The sequence below is a fragment of the Haplochromis burtoni genome, unplaced genomic scaffold (assembly GCF_018398535.1).
Source record: "Haplochromis burtoni strain Fernald_Lab_line unplaced genomic scaffold, NCSU_Asbu1 Contig_57, whole genome shotgun sequence".
NCBI classification, from domain to species: domain Eukaryota; kingdom Metazoa; phylum Chordata; class Actinopteri; order Cichliformes; family Cichlidae; genus Haplochromis; species Haplochromis burtoni.
Window position 1 is genome coordinate 1296950 of NW_024582418.1, and position 20788 is coordinate 1317737.

The 20788-nt window shown below is 38.6% G+C and overlaps 1 protein-coding gene across 2 annotated transcripts in view; it reads right to left on the reverse strand.

The window, feature by feature from the left end:
* Window positions 1-19813, reverse strand: part of LOC102312708 (contactin-associated protein-like 4) — an 80533-nt gene extending 60720 nt beyond the window's left edge. Inside the window, exons 1-2 of one of the 2 annotated variants that reach the window (XM_005922451.3) lie at window positions 19500-19812; window positions 1869-1979 (exon numbers count right to left, since the gene is read on the reverse strand). In XM_005922451.3, the coding sequence (XP_005922513.1) occupies window positions 1869-1979; window positions 19500-19734 (346 nt within the window). In that variant the 5' untranslated portion in view covers window positions 19735-19812. Of the gene's footprint in view, window positions 1-1868; window positions 1980-19499 lie in introns of both variants that reach the window. The other variant, XM_005922452.3, reaches the window with a different exon arrangement.
* Between the last annotated feature and the right edge of the window lie 975 nt (window positions 19814-20788).

The following is a 20788-nucleotide window of genomic DNA, read 5'->3' on the forward strand; positions in this document are numbered from 1 at the left end:
GTATTTAAATCTTGTGTCTGCCTCTGTTAGTTGCTGGTTCGTCTGCGTTTCTCCCTCCGTCATCCTGTGTGGTTTTTCCCTATGTCCTCCTCCTCCCCCTCCTCCCCGTCTCCCTGCATCTCGGTTTCTTGTCTCAAAATTTCAGGTTTGTTTTTCCTTAGTTGTTCCCAGTTTAGGCTTTCTTAGTTTTAAGCTCACCCTCACCATCTCTGTTTGTGTCTACTTTTGTTAAATAAACTCACTTGCACCAGAGCTGCCGCATCTTGGGCCCTAAATAATTCACACACGGAATTGGTTGAGCCGCGCTATGAATTCTGGGATATGGTAGGCCACGAAGGACACACCGACCCATCCTTCAAATTTGGGGAAAATGAGGATGCATTTGTCGGCTGCATTTGAGTCTACGAATTTGGACAGCCTTCGTCGCATCGCTGTGACGTAATTGGCCTACAAATGCGGCCTCAGGAGGATGCAGCCCGTGAATTTGGACACCCCCTCATGTCTCATTTTCAGACTTGGTTCAGCTGTGTCTTGTTCCCCTGGTGTTTCCACTCTGTCCTAATTAACTTAGTGTATAAATAGCCATATATTTCCTCTGACCTCTGTTAGATTTTTTGTGTCCCTTGCTTGGTTGTTGTCGTCCCTCATGTGTGCTGGGTGACTTTTGATTCTGCTGTTTATATTTGTTTTTTTGGATTTGTGACTGACTTCTATAATCCAACTAACTTAGGTTCAGGTTGTTTATTAAGTTTTGCCTTGAAACCTCTTAATTTTTGTCCCTTTTCCACCACTTACAACACTGGTTATATTCTAGTCCATGCATTTCTAACTTCTAGCCTATACATAATAATTTCTTGTTATTAGCTTATTCTCAAAGCTCCCAGTGAAGTTATTCAGTTGAGTTTAAAAACTACACTGAGAGCACTAACAGAGAGGAGGGAGAGAGATCATATTTCTCCTAAATGTCAATGCCAGATTTAATTTGTGAGTAGAAGGGATTCAAACTCTTGAATGATCAGCCCATAATATTTAGTCATAGTACATCATTCTCAAACTGCAGGCTTACTTGCAGGAGTTTCCAAAAATAAAATGGGAGGCTGAACTTTTAGCTATTGGTCTACTCTGCTGTGAAAACTATTCCTAGTTTGAGTTCAGGAAATTAGGCTTAAAACTTCTTGATTGAGTTTATAGTTAGGGCTGGGTCAGGCTGCAATAGACTGAAACTTCAGTGGAACTCTTTTTTTATTTTTTTTATTTTTTTTTAAAAAACTCTGCATGCAATCTCTGCCACAACTGCATGTCATTACCTTTTGTCTACTCTGTCCTGTACAGAGGTATTGCTTTTCTTTCCTTTCTTTACCCCTAAGCCTCCAGTGTGTGGGAGGGAGATGACTGCTGCTACTTGAGCCTTGGTTATTTCAGAGCTATCTTGCTCCCAAGCATCATGCTGTCCTTGTGCAAAAAGGACTGTTAAATCATTGGCATTAACTCTCTAATATTGTAGGTGTTAAGGGGCTTTTTACCATAATATAAGTGTTTGTGAATCTGTGCTATATAGAAAAACTAAACTTTAGTTTATCTAGCTTCTTAACAACAGCTCCTTTTAGAGTTACGCCCTCCAATTTCATATTGACAGTTGTACATGGGTTGCTGAAACACAGCAGTGGATGGAGTTGCTAAAATCTGCAGAATCGCTCATATCACACAGTTTGACATTTTCGTTTGAGTAAGTATTAATATGAAAAGTAATGCCTACCTTGTGCCCTAAGAACAACACTTAGGAGAATCCATGTGGAAAGCTAATGGAGTTTGATTTATTGATCAAAAACATTTCAGCCAAGACAAATGCAGTAATTACTGTTACTCACCTTCTCTCCGGTTCAGCTTGGCAAAGCCGGGTCCATGGCTGCCGGATAATTGTGATGAGCTCCTGAACGATGATGGTGGCAGGTTGGATACTAGCGGACTGTGACACACCTCTGAGAATCAGAACACATAATTTAAAACAATAGGTGAGCATACACCTCGTCATTGTTGCAAATGTTAAACAACAATAGAGATTAATGTTCATGATTAGCTTTAAGCTGTGTAGTGTTCTCGCCATCTGACAAAACACATTCATTTAACATAATGGCCAACAGTGGAGTGGATCAGTCATGTCAGGTGAGGCTACTCATACTGTCTAATTCTTATTGACTATATTAAATTGATGCCGAGTGTGGTACGATACAACATTTAGCCTTTCTTTCAATTTACAGACTCAGCAGCATCTTTCAGCTTTATCAGTTTCTCCAAGGATTACATGAATATACATAATTACATTTTTACGTTCATTTAAAAAAACACTGCAAGCGTAAGTTCAAGGCAACATTTTGTCAGTTATAAGCAATAAAGAAAAGAAATATGCAGATTTTTGTGCATTCATGTCTGATAAACAGTTATTTAACAAACTAAAATGTTCAGTAATCCGCTGAAGTGACTTGAGGATTGGACTTCAGCTAAATCCTCCTGCTAGATGATCTTTGTGGCCAGGAGCCAAATATCTTAGAGAGCTTGGAGAGAGAGATATCTCTTGGTGAGATTATATAAATGAAGCATCTTAAGCTTTGTTTAGTCAAGATTTAATCAGACTTTGCCTTCCTGCTTTGATATTGGATTTCTGCCTGTTCTGGGAAATTAGACAGAAAGTTTGACTTTGCTTTCACTTTCATCATTTTAATTGTGCTTAAACAACACGGTACAGAGATTTTTGCAATGTAAAAAGTAAAGCATTAAAAATCAAGTACAAAATTACTCTGGATTATAAACAAAAGTACTGACATTAAGGATAAAAATGATCAGAAGCTAAATACAATTGAACTTTTTGATAAAGCATAATAGGCATTTGTGTGTTTACACAGTTTAAAGATTATTTGCATAAAATGTTTTTTTTTTTTTTTAAAAGATTCTACTCTGAAAGATCTACATCTGTGCACTTCATCTCCAAACAAAAGCACCTGTGTCTGGCAGCTGATAAAGGGGAGTAACTTAAAGAGAATGCATAATTATAAAAATCTACTAATGTCTACTTGATACTTGAAAGGACTTCCACAATTGTCTACAGTCAGGTGTTCCTGTTCCTATGACAATTGATGATTTGCAATATATTTTTAGTTTTTCACCCCACCCCTTCCTGAATGAAAGTGCCATCTAGTCTATCTTTTCAATTATCAACTGAGAGAGGTGAAGCTGACAGCTGCATTTTTCATCCCCTTTCAATGTGTATGAAAAAGACACTTAGAGTCTGGACTTGAAAATTAAGGTGTAAACAGATCTTCTTTCGGTGAAACACCGAAGATTAAAACCGTATATATATTTAGGCATACCATGGTGTTTGTGCCATTGCCTACACAAAACAAAATACCTATATAGATTTCCAAGAATGCCAAGTTTGGAAATTAATATGAAAGAGAGGTATAATGTGTACTGTTTGTGGTTTTGTGCGTCTAAAATTATGCAAAGATAAGAAATAAAGCTTTCATGAGTAAGAGATCATTTGATTCTTTAAGCGGAGAAGTTATTATGTAGTCGGTTCCCATTTCTGTGTTGCTGTCAAAGCTAATTTTGAATACAAGGTGTCCTTTAGCGGCAGTGTGTAGCAACAGTAGTGAGATGGATAGCTCACTTCCAACTAGTCACATATGGCTACTCATACGTCACGCTTTCCTGATTTTTTTTTCAAACATTTATTTAAGTTAAACCAGACCATGTAGTTTTAGTTAGTTTTAAGTAAAAAAAGAAACTTGCAACACAAACGTCCAAACAGGACATTAACCGGAACACCCTGCTAACTTCCAAATTTAGACCTTGTGCCTTAAAACACAACTGTTTTAATTTCTCAGGAAAAATATTGCTGCATTAAGTGCATCCAGGACTAAAAGAAAAGGTGACATTCTACATAGTGAGACAGGTATTTCACAAATAGGCAGAATGTGATGATGCAGGATGACTAGGCGTTGGTTGTATTTCCAGCAAACATATGTGATAAAGATATAATTCAAAACTGCAATAATAATAATCAGTATCTTTGAATATATTGTTCGAACTCCTATGAAACATTATAATACAAGATATTTCAGGCATTCTTGAATGTCAACATTTTAATGATTTAAAATATATTTGAAATTTCTCGTGTCCATTTAAAAAGAAATTTAAAGAGAACTTCGAGACCTTGTTCTTATTTATTTTGTTCAGTGTCCAGTTATTCATTTATTACATATTTGAAATGCAGCTTTTTGTGGGTTGAAATTAAAGACCTTCACTGAGTTCACCTATGCACATTTAGCAACAGAAAGCACAGGATAAAGTCATAGGCTGAAGAGTGCAATGCTTCTGGAACTGGACCACATTTCCTGGTTCCACTTCTTGAAAAGGGTGACCACTGTCCAGTGTCAATACAGAGGCAATATCCCTAACGTCTATCTGACGCTGCAGAGGTGTGTCAGTCAACTTTAAGAAACCCAAAGCAAAGCTTTGTCACTTTTTGACTGCTTCAGTGACCTCGGCCACCCTGATAAGCGAGTCATCCCCATCGTCCCCTGCTCTGCTTCCACTTTGAGGATCTCCTCAATTCCTCTCACATTCTTTAAAGTATTCTTTGCAACAACTGACTAGAACCTCAGTTAAGGTCAGCACCACTCTGTCCCCACTGTATACACTTTGAAAAGGAGGTTGCTTGCACTTCTGCAGTTACCTGACGGTTTCTCAGAAGTGCCGTGATGTTGGCTGAAAGTCTTGCTCGATGGCCTACCTAAACTCCTCCTACATCCAAGTTTTTGCTTCACGTACTGCAAGGACCTCACTCCAACTGTCCTTTTTGTACCTGTCAGCTGCCTCCTGAGTGTCACAACCTAACTAAGCCCAATAGAACTTCTTCTTCTGCTGTTTCACACTCATGTATATGAAGCTAAACCTGTGGATTGATAAACGTTGTAATTTTTCCAAATTGGATTCTAATGGTTGTAATACCTTTTAAGGGTTTCTCTTAAGAAAACTTAAGTTTAACTAACTTTAACTATTAGGTCTGCACTCACTCAATCATAACATTTTATAGGTCCAGTAGCTGGTGTTGTTAGCTGTGAAGCTGCATAGACAATCACAGAATTGTGCATAATGAATTAAGCTGCCTCTGAACACTTACTGCTTACTCAACTGGAGCTCAGTTTCTCATGGAAGAGTTAAGACATAAAACAGAGACCACACAGTACAATTAAATTCTCTGGTACTCATTCTGTTTGCTCCATGTTGCTTTTTTGGTTATTTCTTTCCAGATTTATGTTTCCAGCCTTAGCATATTTTTAACACCATGTAGAAGCAGACAGTGTAGGCTCTCAGAGGACTGGATGTTAGGGCTAGTAATGGAGTGCTAGCTTGACAGCCCTCAGCCTAAATAGTAATATTGTGAATCATTAGCCCTGACAGCTCTTATAATCATAACTCCTGTGACTTTGAGAGTGCTATAAAAAGAGAACCCCTCCCAGTGCTCTGCACGCCCATGGCATGTATGAAATAAATATATATCCAAAAGAATGAACTTTACACACATTCTCTCATGCATCCTGCCATCGTGTTGTGTCACCAAATAGAGTCAACTTTACTCTGTCAGTGAAATAGCAGAAGCATTTATGAGTGGCTTCACCTAAATGAACAAGAGCTGTCAGATTTATTGGTATGGAGCTCCTTAATGACACTGGACTCTCAATACAGTGGTGCTTAATGTCTAACTGACTATTTTCTAGCCAGTAATGCCGAGCAAAAAATATTAGAGCCTCAAACTCAAATCTTCCTCAGTCCTCCAACAAGAAGGTGCCAGTTAAGCTCACTGGGATGAGGAGGCGGATTCGAGTCCGACCTGTGGCCCTTTGCCGCATGTCATTCCCTCTGCTTTCCTGTCACTCTTCACTGTACCCTTTCAAATAAAGCTGTAAAAAGGCAAAAAATAGGTTTTTAAATAAATCCTCCAACAAAAATTGTAAGTACTTATTGCAAATACAACAGTTTGTTTCAGTAATACACACCAGGAAGTTGTTTCCATTAGCAGGGTAAGAGTTCCGTAGCATGACCACAAACAATAACACCTGTGCTTTTTTACTGCCATTGGAGTTATTAAAGTTTTGGTGTAACATACGGACATCCAGAGAAAGAGCTGTCCACTCACCTTTACATTTTCTTTAATCACAGGATACCAAAAGTATACAAAGAAAAAGCAAAGTATTTCTGGGGATAACATTTAATCATTTGGCATATTATTTATTTCGGATTTTGCAATGCCAGGCTGGCTTGCATTGCTTAGGGGCAGATGTTGAAAAAATTACTAGGTGATAAATTATTATACAGATAATAGTGGAGTCTCTGGATCACTGTGAATTATGTGCACCAGAGACCATTTTGCAGTGACATCACACCGGCAGCAATGCCCATTACGATGTTTATATTTCTATTTGTGAGCACCTAGGGACTACTTGTATTGACAAATCTGTCCAAAGAGAGAAAGACAGACTTCTAAACACCTGTTGAAGTACTTAAATTTATCCCTGTGGTACTTCCCACTACAATTGGGATCTCAGGACCGCATTTTTTCATGATGGCGCGCATACACAGACCCAATTAAATATGTGCGTCTTCAGTTGTGTTTTAATTTAAAATAAGCTTCGTAATGTCACGTTTTTGCTAGTGTATATAGGTAGCAGAATGGGGCATTTCATCGGGGAGATCTCTCTTCTGCTCTGACTTGCGTGCCTTCATTCCAGCATGTATCTCTGGCTTGAGACAGGAGCCTGCCTATTGAATAGCTCCTGAGCTGCGACTGAATGCTAAAAAAAATGTTTCCAGTCCTGCCTTGTTATAAACACCTCTGGCATGCTGGTATTGTTTGAAACGGATGCTTATCCACTCAAAAACTGCCAGTCAGTAGCTCAGTTCACTGTCAAACACAGTATCCAGTGCAAGTCATATCTTGCAAAACGTTAATGGAAGCGTATTACATCTTTCTTTCTTTTTTAAAGAGGCAACATGAGTAGATTTATTTTCAAATACCTAACAATGACACATAATGTCTTAATGCTGATGTTAAGTAGAGTTATATTTGAGGCTGGATATTGTGTTAGACTGTGTTACATTGCTGTTGCTGTTGATCGTGTAACACCTTCAGAAATACAATCGCTGCTCGCTGACATAAATTTCAGTTTAGCCAGTCATATGGCTCAAAGCATGTAGGCATGTAGACATGTTCAAGACCACCTACTGAAGTTCAAACAGAGCATCTGAATAGGAAAGAAAGGTGATTTTTGTGACTTTGAATATGGCATGGTTATTGGTGACAGATGTGCTCTGAGTATTTCAGAAACTGCTGTGATTTTCCTACACAACCATCTCTTGAGTTCTTGAGGCCTTACTCTAGATGAAAATGACTTGTTGTGTGAGAGGAGAAAGCCCAGACTGCTTCAAACTGACAGAAATCCAACAGAGAATCAAATGAAATCGATTGTTATATCCAAGATATGAAAAAAAGCATGTTTGAATGAACACATCAAACACTGAAGCAGATGGGCTACAGCAGCAGAAGACCACACTGGGTTGCATTCCTGATGGGAAACTGAGGCTACACAAAGAATTTAGTGTAAACAACATGGATCCATGTATCACCATAGTGGTAAAACGGTGGGGGGAATATTTTCTTGGTAAACTTTAGTACCAGTTGGGTATCGTTTTAATGAGTACTGTTGTGTAACCATGTCCATCCCTTTATGACCATATACCCATCTTCTGATGGCTGCTTCCAGCAGGAAAACATTCAATCTAACTCTTAAACTGTCTTCTTGAACATTAGAGTGAGTTCACTGTACAGAAATGGTTTTCACTGTCACCAGATTTCAGTCCAGTAGAGCAATTTTGGAATGTGCTGGATTGCAATAATTGCATTATAGTTGTGCCGCTGACAAATCTGTGGCAGCTGTGGGATGTGTCATGTCAATATGGACATAATAACTTGTACATGTTGACGTGTACAATAAAGCCAACCGGAGTTCTTTGAGTTAGGGAAGATGTTTCACCACTCATCCTACACACGTCTTCAATTCTAAAAAAAAATATGAACCACAATCACTGAGGAATTTTCGCAGTTCATTCTTTAAGAGTAACAGATAAAAATAAGTTCACAGAGACAATGTTTTTCTTTAGTATGCAAATATGAGGTTCTGGAAATTCTGGTTACAAATAAAATAAAACAGAGACCAGAGAGAAATCAAAGAAGAAAAAGGAAAAGAAATATGTAGTTCATGTCCTCTCTAGAAATGTGCTACGCGTTAAATCTCCACTGGGCTCCTGCACTGAGCAGAAACTGTGGCTTCCTCCCCTGGTGGGAGGGCCTGACCCCTGTGTATGGTGCAGAATTCTAACAATATCAAAGCATCTTTGTGCTCATTGCAGGAATATTTAGGGAACAAGACAGGTAGAAGTCTTTCATGCTGCTGCAAAACCTTGTGTTCGCTCATGCATGTCCTACAATCCTTGGCACATTCGCATATAATTTAGGCCAAGGGCAAAGAAAAAAGTAGCGGCTCGGTGAAGCATATTTTCTGACCAAATTTAGATTCAATAAGATTTTGGCAGCATATCAAGAGAGCTGTCTACATTACGAAAATGTTTTCAAGTGAGAAACAGACCTTTACTTGAGATGTGCAGGTGACTGTAATCCTTTGAGTACCAGAGGAGCAATACTCTGCATACACGTTTAACTTCCATCCCATCTGCAGTGACAGAAAACTGAAACCCCTGGTTCCTCAGTGCTGGAAAGGTTACAGAATATGGCAAAGCAATGCAAAACGTCACAGACTTCAATTACTGATGAAATATTGGACTCCCAACTACTCACGTAATGCGGCATAGAAATCAAAAGGAACATACTAAAAAAACAAAAACAATTCATTGCTGGCAGAGCTTGTTGATGGTTCCTGTTTTGCATTTTTGAAATACTGAATATTCAGCTCATCACATTAAGTCTATCATTTGTTGGAATAACTGGGAGCTACTAGTTAATGATATATGCATGAACAGGAAGCCTTTTTTTGTCACAGCATGACATTTTTATTATTATCGTTTTGCAAGTTTTTAGTATTTCCCATCTGAGAAAATAACCAAGAGGCAAATTCCAAAAACTGGATTTTACCAGCAGATAAATTTACAACAGTGCAAAGACAGCACAGCGTGGACTTCTCTTAAGCTGTTGCTATACACCTGAAGCCATTTCATCTTTGTACATTTGTGCGTTAAAGACAGATTGAGTGCATAACTTATATGACAGTTACACCAACTGCCTTAACCTCCATATTTAACTCCATACTTCATCATGGCTTCATGCTACTGCCTCTACCCCGAGGAGTTTATAGAACTATCAACAAAAGATTTTATTTTACAGCGTTCATCTGCCTTTCTTTCTTGTGTCTCATTGTATTGGTTCCTGAACTAGTAATGCACAAGTAGATTAGTCCATATACTAATGATCAGCACTTTTATAGTTGGCAGGGATTCATCGTTACACACAAACACATTTTTAGTAAGGTCTGTTGACACAGGAGAGGATATAAGACTTCCTGTTGGGAGGACATACTTCAAAACTTGATAATATTAGTAATTTCCTAAATTTGGGATAAATTAAGTATATCCCCCTTTTTAAACCAATCCTCAAAAGGTTAATGCTTATTTTGGTTTCCACTGACCTTTTCCTGTTTTTTTTAACAAAGTGCACAATATATGTTAGTAGAGATTTAAAACTTTAAAATTCCATTCAATAAGATTCAATGTCTGAAGGTTCACTTAATTTTTTGAGCATGTGAACACAATGTAAACATGTGGATAGACAAAGGAAGTACAACAACAAAAGGAACAAGCGCAAGGAAAATTTTTGGAATATACACTCACCAATCACTGCTAGTATCAGTTTGGACCCCACTTTGCCTTCAGAACTACTTTAACTTTCATGGTATTGATTCAACAAGGTACTGGAAGCATTACTCTGAGAGTTTGGATCATATTGACAAATTTAGTGAGCCTGTGCACATTATAGCCTTAGTTTTCCTTTTCTTAGCACTTGGGACTCGCTGTGGTCTTCTGCGGCTGCTGTAGCTCTTCAGGGTTCGACATGTTGTGCGTTTACAGATAATCTTCTACACACCTTTGTAACAGTGGTTATTTGAGTTGCTTTTGGCCTCCTATCAGCTTGTCAGTCTGGCTATTCTGCTCTGATCTTTGGCATCATCATGTCATTTTGGCTCAGAGAAGTGCTGCTCATTGGATATTTTTTATTAGCAATTAGCAATTAGCAATTTCTGAAATATTCAAACCAAGTCTGTCTGGCATCAGCAACAATTTCACATTCAAAGTCACTTAAATCGTATTTCTTCAACCATCTTGATGCTCGGTTTGGACGTTCACCAGCAGCTGAACAGGGGTACCAGACAAAGGGACCGGTTAGTGTACCTATATCATTAAAATTAAATGGGCTGTAGCAAGCAGTGACCCTAGAACTAGGAAAAGTAAACATGGAAACCAGAAGCCAACGAATACACCAAAAAGCCAACAACATGACAGGATGCAACATTGATGCAACAATAACTGTTATATTTTCTTTTATTTATGAAGAAAAAATTAATTTTGCATGTATTTGTAATTATTTAAGTGTTGCTGCGAAATCTTATTTTCTACACATTAAATTTGAACTGAATTAGGTTACTGATCATATTCTTATATGGTTTTTCCTAAATGAAACAATGTTTGCTGCTCATTATCTCATCTCAGAGAGACGCATTTATAACCGTGGCTGTCTGCGTCTCTGACAGATTTTATGATTATTACAAACAATTCTCTGCTTGCTTCTGGAAGAGGGATTAGTATGCATGAGAGGGAAGGATGAAAACAATTCAAATGAGATGATGCTAGATTTTAATCAGTGAGAAATATTTATGTCACCAGCTAATTATTATTATGTAAAATGCATAAGTTTTAGCCTATTCATAATTTGGGGTCACAGTAGTTACAGTGGGAGTTTTCTCAGCTGTTTGGTGTAGATTTCTGTCTTTGAATCTTTGCCAGCTGCTGGGATGCTATTCTCAAACTGATTATATAGTGAAGTAACATAAAATGAATGGAACTGAAAGTTTCAGTACTCTGACCGTGCACACTCATCTTTCTCTGCTATTTCTTCAGCCTCGTTTACTGAATCGTTAAATTGCTTGTCAGATATACATTTCTCTTACATCTCAAAGTTTTAGCTTTGACTCAGCTTTATCCCAAGGTGTTCAATATCAGATTATGTTTTGGCATTTCAACCGCTCTCACATTTGCCACGATGCTGCATCTAATCTAATTACAGTGGCAGCTCTGAGTGTGGTAGGTTGCAGAAGATGATTTGCAGTCCAAAGGAATGTGAGGATGACAAAGCATACATGTGGCAAGCTAAATTATTTCTGAATTATGAATACATTACGTTGTCCCTGTTCTTCGTAAAATATGCATGTTAGAGATGACATTCAGCTGTCAGCGACATCCATTAAATAAGATAAGATAAGATAACCTTTATTAGTCCCACACGTGGGAAATTTGTTTTGTCACAGCAGGAAGTGGACAGTGCAAAAGTTATGAGGCAAAAATTAGAATACAATAAGAATAAATACAAATCAACCTAAAGTTAATGCATTACAGTCAGGGCAGATGTAATAAATGACCGGTAAACAATGTACGGTACGTGCAGAATAAATACGTACAACACCAAACACAGAAGGAATACTGCATGCTTAGTAATTAAAACTAACAAGTAGAAGTATTATAACAGTACATTATAAATAATAAACTATGACCCAGAAGTACTGTAGAAAGGCTTTTATGTAACTGAGGAGTTCCACATTCTAATTTCTGTGAAGAAATGCATGTAGGTACAATATGTCTATCAGCTAATGAGAGAGATACAGTGCATGAGCTCAGACTTGGAGCAGAATGTCACAGCTGCGTTGGTACAAGGGTAGTATTTTTACAAAAACTGTGAAAATCTTGTTTTTGGGGTCAAGTTGTCAGGGTGTGACTTGGCAGTGTAGCAAAATAGAAATAGACCTTTGTAACATGGGGTTATTATTTGGGGTTAACCCAATTTCTTTTTTTCTAATCCTAACCACAAGCTTAAAAAGAGCAAGTTAAAACAAAAAGAGAGACTTCTTTTTGTTTGTTTTTTAAATATAATGTGGAGGCCTACATATTTACCCTTCAACGATGTTTTCAGTGAAAAAACTATATTGCAAAACTATCAAGGTCCAACAAACAAAGCCAGTGTCCTTGGAGAAAGGATTTTTACTCACGAACAATCTTCCAATCTTCTTATGAGAACTTTTCTGTTTTCTGCTGTCTTCATTACCATGTCTAATATCCTGTTGTGCAAAGATTGATTTTACGTCCAAATTAAATAAGAATGCACTAAAATTCCTTTTCTTGTTCTAAATGTCACATGATGAGTCTGCATATTTGATTTCACGCAAATTTGATGCAAGATGGCCTTCCTGACACACATCCCTCCCCCGCTGGGAGTGCTCACAAGAATATTTGCTTGTAAGCTGAATGTATTAACCATGACACTATGGAGCCACTCCGCTCATAGCTAATGATGGGATTTTAAATCTGGCTAATCAAACTTTTGAGATCCTTGAGAGTTTTAGAAATCTGAAAAGAATACATCTGGCCCTGAGTTAGGTTTAACATCACTTTATTCTTCTAGTATGTTGGGATTCTCACACTTTGCTCAAGTGATTCTTTACAGCAAGGTTTAAATCTTCAACCAGTAAATTGAAGTTCTCTTCTTATACAAACTAGGACCCACAACAATGCGGTGACCGAACACAATGATCGTAGCAGAGTTTGACAGATTCTTGGACCAGCTACACATGATCTACAGTGATGACAGGACCCTGTGATAAATGAGCGTGTGTTTAGGGAGCCAGAGATTCAGGGGCATTGGCCTTGAGCAAATATTAGTGTGTCACAAACTCAGATGGATGGACCGCACAGGACTGTCAGTTTTATCACTTAACTACTTGTCTCTGGGTTAATAAATCCTGATTCTTGACTGACAGCTCCAAGTTTACTCTGATGGGTGCCGCCGCCGTAACGTGGCCTTGACTTCATCAACTCACATTCATGACTCGCCTTCTCTGAACACACATTTTCATAAATGACACTAAAGAAATATGACAAGGGGTTCTCCTTAGCTTCCTCTCACTTTTCTCATCTCTGCTGTCACAAACCAGTGTCTCATGAATCATTCATCACCATCACATCAAAGGCGTAAAGAAATTCACAACACTTTCCTCACTAATGAAATTTGCAGGTTTATGTTTATATCAAAACAGTGAAAAGTAAAAATGTAATCTGGATATTCTATGTGAAATGGACAGTCTGAAATCAAATCGAATCTTGAAGGAAAATCACATATCCAGCATTTCATTAATTACCCACTTTGTCTAGTGTAAATCTCTTTAAAGCTCATTCGACAAAATTCCCTAGTTTTGAATTTGAGCTAAACTTTCACACTCATATTCACACCTACAGCCAATTTGGCATCACCAGTTAATGTAATGTGCATGTCTTTGTACTGTGGGAAGAAGTCATGGTATCTAGACAGAACCCACACAGGGACGGGGAGAACATCAACATTCACAGTGATGGGGGACAGCCGGGCGATAGATTCAAACCCAGGACCTTTTGGCTGTGATGCCACATTGCCAATCACTGTCTTGATGTGTTGGACCTATGATGTACTGGTCATCTGCCTAGGGTGTTATTTGATGCCCATTCTGGGAACCCATCAGCTTACATCTTTCTGAGGACTAGGGTGAGAAATTAACATCATAAAATGAGAAAATGTAGCATCCAGTGACAAAATAATTACTTCTGATTTTCATTTTATGAATGGAATATACTAACCACTTAAATGTTTTACTGGAATTTGGCTTGTGGCAGGTGTTAATTTACCCAGCTCATGCAATTTTCAACCAAATTTAATCATCTTGAGAGTACTGAATAGATTTTATTTTCCAAAATGTGTTTAAAAAACAGACACACACTCTATAGTGCTCAAGGGTTTTTGGTTAAAATCATCCATCCATCCATCCATCCATCCGCTTATCCTTTTCAGGGTCGCGGGGGGCGCTGGAGCCTATCTCAGATGTCATAGGGCGAAAGGCGGGGTACACCCTGGACAGGTCGCCAGTCTGTCGCAGGGTTAACACATAAGGACAGACAACCATTCACACTCGCATTCACTCGCACATTCACACCTAGTGACAATTTGGATTAATCAATTAACCTATCCCCACAAGCTGCATGTCTTTGGACTGTGGGAGGAAGCTGGAGTACCCGGAGAGAACCCACGCAAACACGGGGAGAACATGCAAACTCCACACAGAAAGACCCCGGCCTGATGGTGAAATTGAACTCAGGACCTTCTTGCTGTGCGGCAACAGTGCTAACCACCGTGCCACCGTTTGAACATTAGACTATGTTATGAGCACATAAATGTGCTGTGTCAGAAAATGCATCTTCAGTCTGTTTGTGACCAAAAGAATGTCGGCTTGACCAAACTGTACTTCCTCTTGTGGCCACTTGAGGCTGGCTCCAAAAGTGAGTCAAACCTCATACACTAACTTGAACAACTTGTGCAACTTGAAACAAGGCAACATTTTGAGAAAATAACTCAAAATTTCGAGTTAGCCATTAGAAAATCAGGAAACTCCATAAAATATGTAAATTGGGTAGTGACTGTATCAGTGAGCTAATAATATATATTAAACATGAATACATTGCTGCTATGCTGATAATAAGAACAAGCGATTCAGCTAGTGATATAAAGATTTTATCATTTTTAAAACCCCACAGAGAGTACTCAAAAGTTGATTCATTCATGACCAACTGCTTTAGCACCGGTAGCTTAGCTCAAGCACTGATGGTAAACTTTCACCTCCTGCTTCCAGGTAAAAGGAAATGACATACCTTCACAGAGCTTCCTGATTGGCTGAGCTCACTCTGAGAATGATTGCAGATTAGATGGTGATCCATGAGATGAATCCTCTTGTTCATATTATTCCCAGGTTATTTTAATTTATTAGAAAAGCAATATTTGGTTTTCCTGTATCGATACAATATTGCCAAGCAATTATTGTAGTTAAAGTAGAAGGTGGCTGAAATACTGAAGGTTCACATAGCAGTTTCACGTTAATATGACTGTTTCAGTTCCTGCAATTTAAGTTCATTTTGCATTTGTTTTTTTAAATTATGTACATATATTTTCCTAATTTCTTCTACTGGCATAAATATCCGTGCTTGAGATTAATGTCAGTCTTCTATAAGCTTTAGCCTCCGTGCCTTTGATCATGTTTACGTTTATTAGGCTGAAATATCCTCAGATTTTTGTTTTTTACCCTGTCTGAAAATAAGGTGATCTATTTAAGGTCACTGGAAACTTTTCTTGTTCTATTGTGCTTTCCCCAGAATCTCCACAAGTGCCTGCACGACATTAACTATAAAAGGAAACTGAACTTAAAGAAGACAACACTTCCTTGTGCTTTTTAATTTTTACGAGATGCAGCACCTACTGCCACTTAAGTACCGTATATATGTTTCAGTTTGGAAACCTCTCTTCTTGGTTATTAGTATGTGTGAAAGACTGGTGATTCATGCATTATGTAAACATTTTTTAGCCATCATGTGTGCATTCACAGGCACATCTCTTATTAGCATTCCTTTGCTCTGCTTTCATCATGTTCACACATCCTCTTGTCAGAGGATGCACACGTTTCACACATCAGCGCATGCATGCTCCTACGCACAGACACACAGGTTAGAAGAGAAGTGGTATTATCTGTCATTAGGCCCCGGGTGAAACACACATTTCACAGAGTCCAAAATCAGCTGAGTGAAGAGATAATGATCCCACGTTGCACTTTAGAGACAAGTAGAAGAAGAGAGAGAGAGAAAAACATCCCTCGCACCTCTTTTAGGTGTCTAAAGTCTTGTGTGAACAGACACAGCAGTCTGGACGCGTGCTTTGTCTCGTCATTAGCGGTCTGTGTTTGTCAGCATGTGAATTTGGAGGAACGTGGTGTAGATAATTGGAGGAGATAAGTAGTTCTGTGCATTCAGCTGGATGTGCCAGGTTCACACAACCTATGCGGGACCATTTTGGAGCGGAAAAACGTGTCTTTGAAGCACGGTGTTACAGAGGAAGGCTGTGGTTGAAAAAGAACCTAAGCTTTTAATTTTATAGATGACAGAGAAATAAATAAATAAAGCATATTCGTGGTAAGATCATAGCTATAGTAATAACCACATCATTATGGAGCAATATGATGGGAAAGTTTTGCTTAAAATTTTCTTATATATACTGTAGGGAAGGATCATGGGTTGGCTTTCTTAAGCACTCTAAGGTTTTTTGCTGTCACTGTTAAAAAACTTCACTCTCGTTGGTTACGGCAGACTTGTAACCTGTGAGTAAAAAGAACCACTTTGACTGTTGGTTTGAAATGAGAAACAAACGGTTATTGAAAGTTGGATGTGAATTTAATGAATGCCTCATAATTAATGAGAAGAGAGTCATTTTTATTGTACAATGGCCTGTGGAGACACGGAACATGTGTTTAGGTGAGTGGCCTTTTATCATCCAAACAAGATGTCGTTTAATCTTTAGTCAAAAATCAACCACTGTTGTCTTTCTTCAGGTGAGACTGGGGAGACTTGGAACAGGATATCTAGTCACGCTGGGATGTGAATGATTCTGATAAGATGTTAACAGTTAGGTGCAGTGTTAGTGAGATATTAGCTATATCAGCTTCATCTTTCCTCCTTCCTCAGAACTTTCGTTATCAGCTGTCTTTACTTTGCTGTTCCTACAGCCACAACTTCATTAGGGAGCTTGGTGATCCTGGACAAATCCCACCACTAAATTGCATCTGCGCTTTCTATGATCTGCAGAAAATAACTGTACAAACAGTCAAGGGCACCAACTGAGCAGCTGTTTTAGTTCATCAGGAGCAAATTACAAACAGATTGTGAACACAAATTGATTGAAACACACTGGAGGGGAAAAAAAAGTTCTTCTTTGTGGTTCTTTGGTCCAGAGGGATGACTTAAAATTGTAAACTATTCCTCAATCAATGTATATCAGTGTACACAGCCCTAAAACCCTAAGAATGTTAAAACTGGACACTTATGCTAATTCTTAATACATTAAATTACCAGTGCGTGTATGTCCATTGTTAGCATCTTTCAAATTATTCTGTAGGACATGACTGATTGAAGCAAAGCTTCCATGTGTGCAGACCATCACAAAGTCGCTTTCACACAGGTAGCGATTCAATTTTTTTCACATCACTGTGAAGCTGACAATTGGTTACTAACGCACATTCCAGGTTCCAGTTGCCTAGGTAACCCTCTAATGCTCTTCTGTCATGTGTCAATCACTCGTATCTTGTGCTCTTAATTTAGTTACTTTAATTGCTTACCTCAGAGTTGGGCATAGAATGTCACTGATTTTCATCCGTGTTTGGTCATCACGCCAGTTCACACAACACTTCCCATGTGGGTACACTTTAATACCCACTTTTTTTTTTTACTGGTATCATTTGGAATTCATAAGATGGGATATGGCTAATATCAAACTACTTCCTACAACATTAATGATTATAACCTGAGATAATTCATGTATTCTCTTGAAATCTTTGCTGGCACCCACTAATCAGAAAACCTGCTGTTGTTGATGTTGAGCCTTTTCATTCGTTAGAAGTCTTCATAGGGCAAACAGGCTGCCCATCACAGACCTGTCTGAAGCCTGAATTGTCATGTCACAGAAATGTTTCTCCAGCCATCCACCTGCTGCTTCTCCCAAAAGAACATTGCTGCTTCAGTACTTTTGGGAGAAGCAGCGGGTGGACGGCAGGGTCACTGTGACCAGCTGCAGAAACAGAAGCATCTGCCCTCTTTTGACGGTTTTACCTCCTTTGTTCACTCTGACAAATAGCTTGAGTCAGACCTTGCCTATGGCACTGGCTCAGCACTAACACAAAGTCAAATAAAATGTGGAGAGAGGTCTGGGCACTGGAGATTATTAAGTGGATGATGTACTGTATGTTTGCTTTCTGAGAGTGCAGAAATGGGTTACAAGTACGCCTTATTGATTTGAGAGAGACCGCTGCATTTTCTTTTGTTTTAGTTATAGTTTCTGGTAGGCACTTTGTTCAGCCCAAACCATTTCCTCCAAGGCAGAGAAATCTCTTTAGCTCTTTTTTTCACTCTTTCAAAGCCCATAATATCAGCACATCTCCGTGTCCAGCGGCTGTTGCCTGTCAAGGGGAATATAAGCCTGACGTAGTAATATCTACCATTTATCTGCCTGTCCAATGCTGCCTCCACCGAATGAAGCCTGTGGTGTTTCTGAAAAGCTTAATAAATCGTATTTGTTCAGGCATGTTGACTCAAAATACAGTTTAATACACCATCACCTCTAGGAGAGGAGAAATTTGCCCACTTCATTCCACTGTGTTAGCAGCTTTGTCACTGATACACCAGTGTGTGGCACATGCAAACAACTCAGATGTAAAGTGATCCCTCTGTTAACATTTCCATCAAAACAGTGTGTGATCTGGATCCCAGTGGTGTAGTGGGATTATGTGACACAAGCATTTTGGGATATATTTCACTTTATGAGGGCAGGATACTTTGATTCATGCGTACAGTTGATCTTTTATGCTTTGCTAAATCATCAGCAATTGTGCTTCAAAAGTTCCAAATCAGAAGAAACACGTGGTAAGTGATTTAAAACAAAAAAGGGAGAAATAAATCAAAAGAAACGTGTTACTGCAAAAGAATTTGCAAAACACAAACAGGGAGAAAAAGATGAAAATAGTAAAACGTAATGAATTTAGTCTGAAGTTTAAGTTTTCAGAAACAAATAGGCCTTTTTTCTCACACTCTGAGCATTTTGATATCTATATTCTACTAAGGAAATAAATGAAGAATTATTAAAGTAAAAAACAACAACTTATTTTATCTTTTTTCCCTGGTTCACAATGTTCATGCTTCTAAAGTATGCAGCTTCACTGGAGCAGGTGCCTTGCTCAAGGGCAACTGCTTAATAAGGTTTGGGAGAAGAAATTGTTTCTTGTTCGCTTTTCCCAACCCCATGCTTCATGCACTGGTTCCCAGTGCCTTCTTTTAACTGAAACAAACTCAATGAAAAGATTTGAGTGCATTTTCCCAAATCCAGATATTGTTTTTGTAAAAAGCATGTGAAACAGCAAAGTTAGTTTTTATGGATGACACACAGAATGCAAAATATCTGAGAGCTCAAAAACTCCAACTCCAAGGCAAATGAGCTACTTGTATTAATGCAAACTGAAAAACAACTTTAAATGACATCTCATTCTACTCACCAGCTTTCACTGCCCCATACAAGCTGAATAATATAAGGGCGACATGTGCATTAATTCCCAGGACTGTTTTACTCCAGAGATCCATGACGAAGTGAAATGATGCTGAAGAAAAGCACGGGGAAGGAGGGAGACAGTCTGCCTCTCCACTCCTCTTTACTTCAGTCCTCCAGACTCTCTCACTCCCCAGATCCCTGATGAATTTTTTTGCTTCTGCGTCCAACGTGCTTACCAACATCCGCCTGGCTCCAAAGAGATAGCACCAGAAGCAAGGCTGCTCTCTGTTTGGCTGCACTCTGCAGAGTGAGGGGAAAGAAGTAAGTGAGGGAGAGAAGCACACAGTCAGAGAGAGAGAGAGCGAAAGAGAAAAAGAGAGAGAGAGAGAGAGAGAGGAGTGAGAAAGCTTTCATTATGTCACAGCGCCAAAGCAAGGTACTTTAGTCATTAAGAGGACTTAAAGAAATTCTAGTGTGCTCGAATCCTTTGGTGGAAAACTATGGAAAACCCACTGCAGGCTGGGCTATTGTGTTCCAGCAACATTTGAGAAAAAGAGTCATCTTAGGTCCCATTGGGCTCGGGGCTCCTGCTCACACGGTCTGTTTGTCATCCAACAGTTCAGGTCCAGTGGTCAGTGACGGGATCCTCAGCACAGTTACTCAGTCACTGCAAATCAGCCAAAGCAGCACAGTGAAGGATGATACAGGAATTTAAACGATGACTTCAAATTAAAGGTCTGATTCTCAGCGCTGTTACTTTAATCTTTACTCTGAGCGAAATCTAGATCCAGAAACTGTCCCAAAAATACATGAAAATATTTTTATGGCAATAAATGCAACATATGCACCATAAACTGGTTAAAATAAGGTCAATGCACAAATATATAACCACTTTGAACATACAAGCTAATCACCATCTGTATTATTTTCCAAGTATTTTAGTCAATCAGCTTTAATCAATGAAGAATTATAATTATAATGAGTTTACGCCCTCTTGTAATCACATCCAAAGATTTTAGCACTACACTGGCTTTGGTTTGACAGCATAAATTCCCGCTGGCAATGAGTGCTTCATAGCATGAAAACATAAGTCCTTTTAATTAGGTCTGAAGTTGTAATTTGCAAGTATTTATATACACTAGTCCGAACTCCTCTAATGTCCAGAACAATTTATTCTCTGCTCATGGAAGCTAGAAATCAAAATCTAGGCTTCAAATTTTCTTCATCTCTATATTCATTTGATACATTCGAGTCCAAGCATGGGAAAATCTAAACTCCAACCAATTATAAACAGAT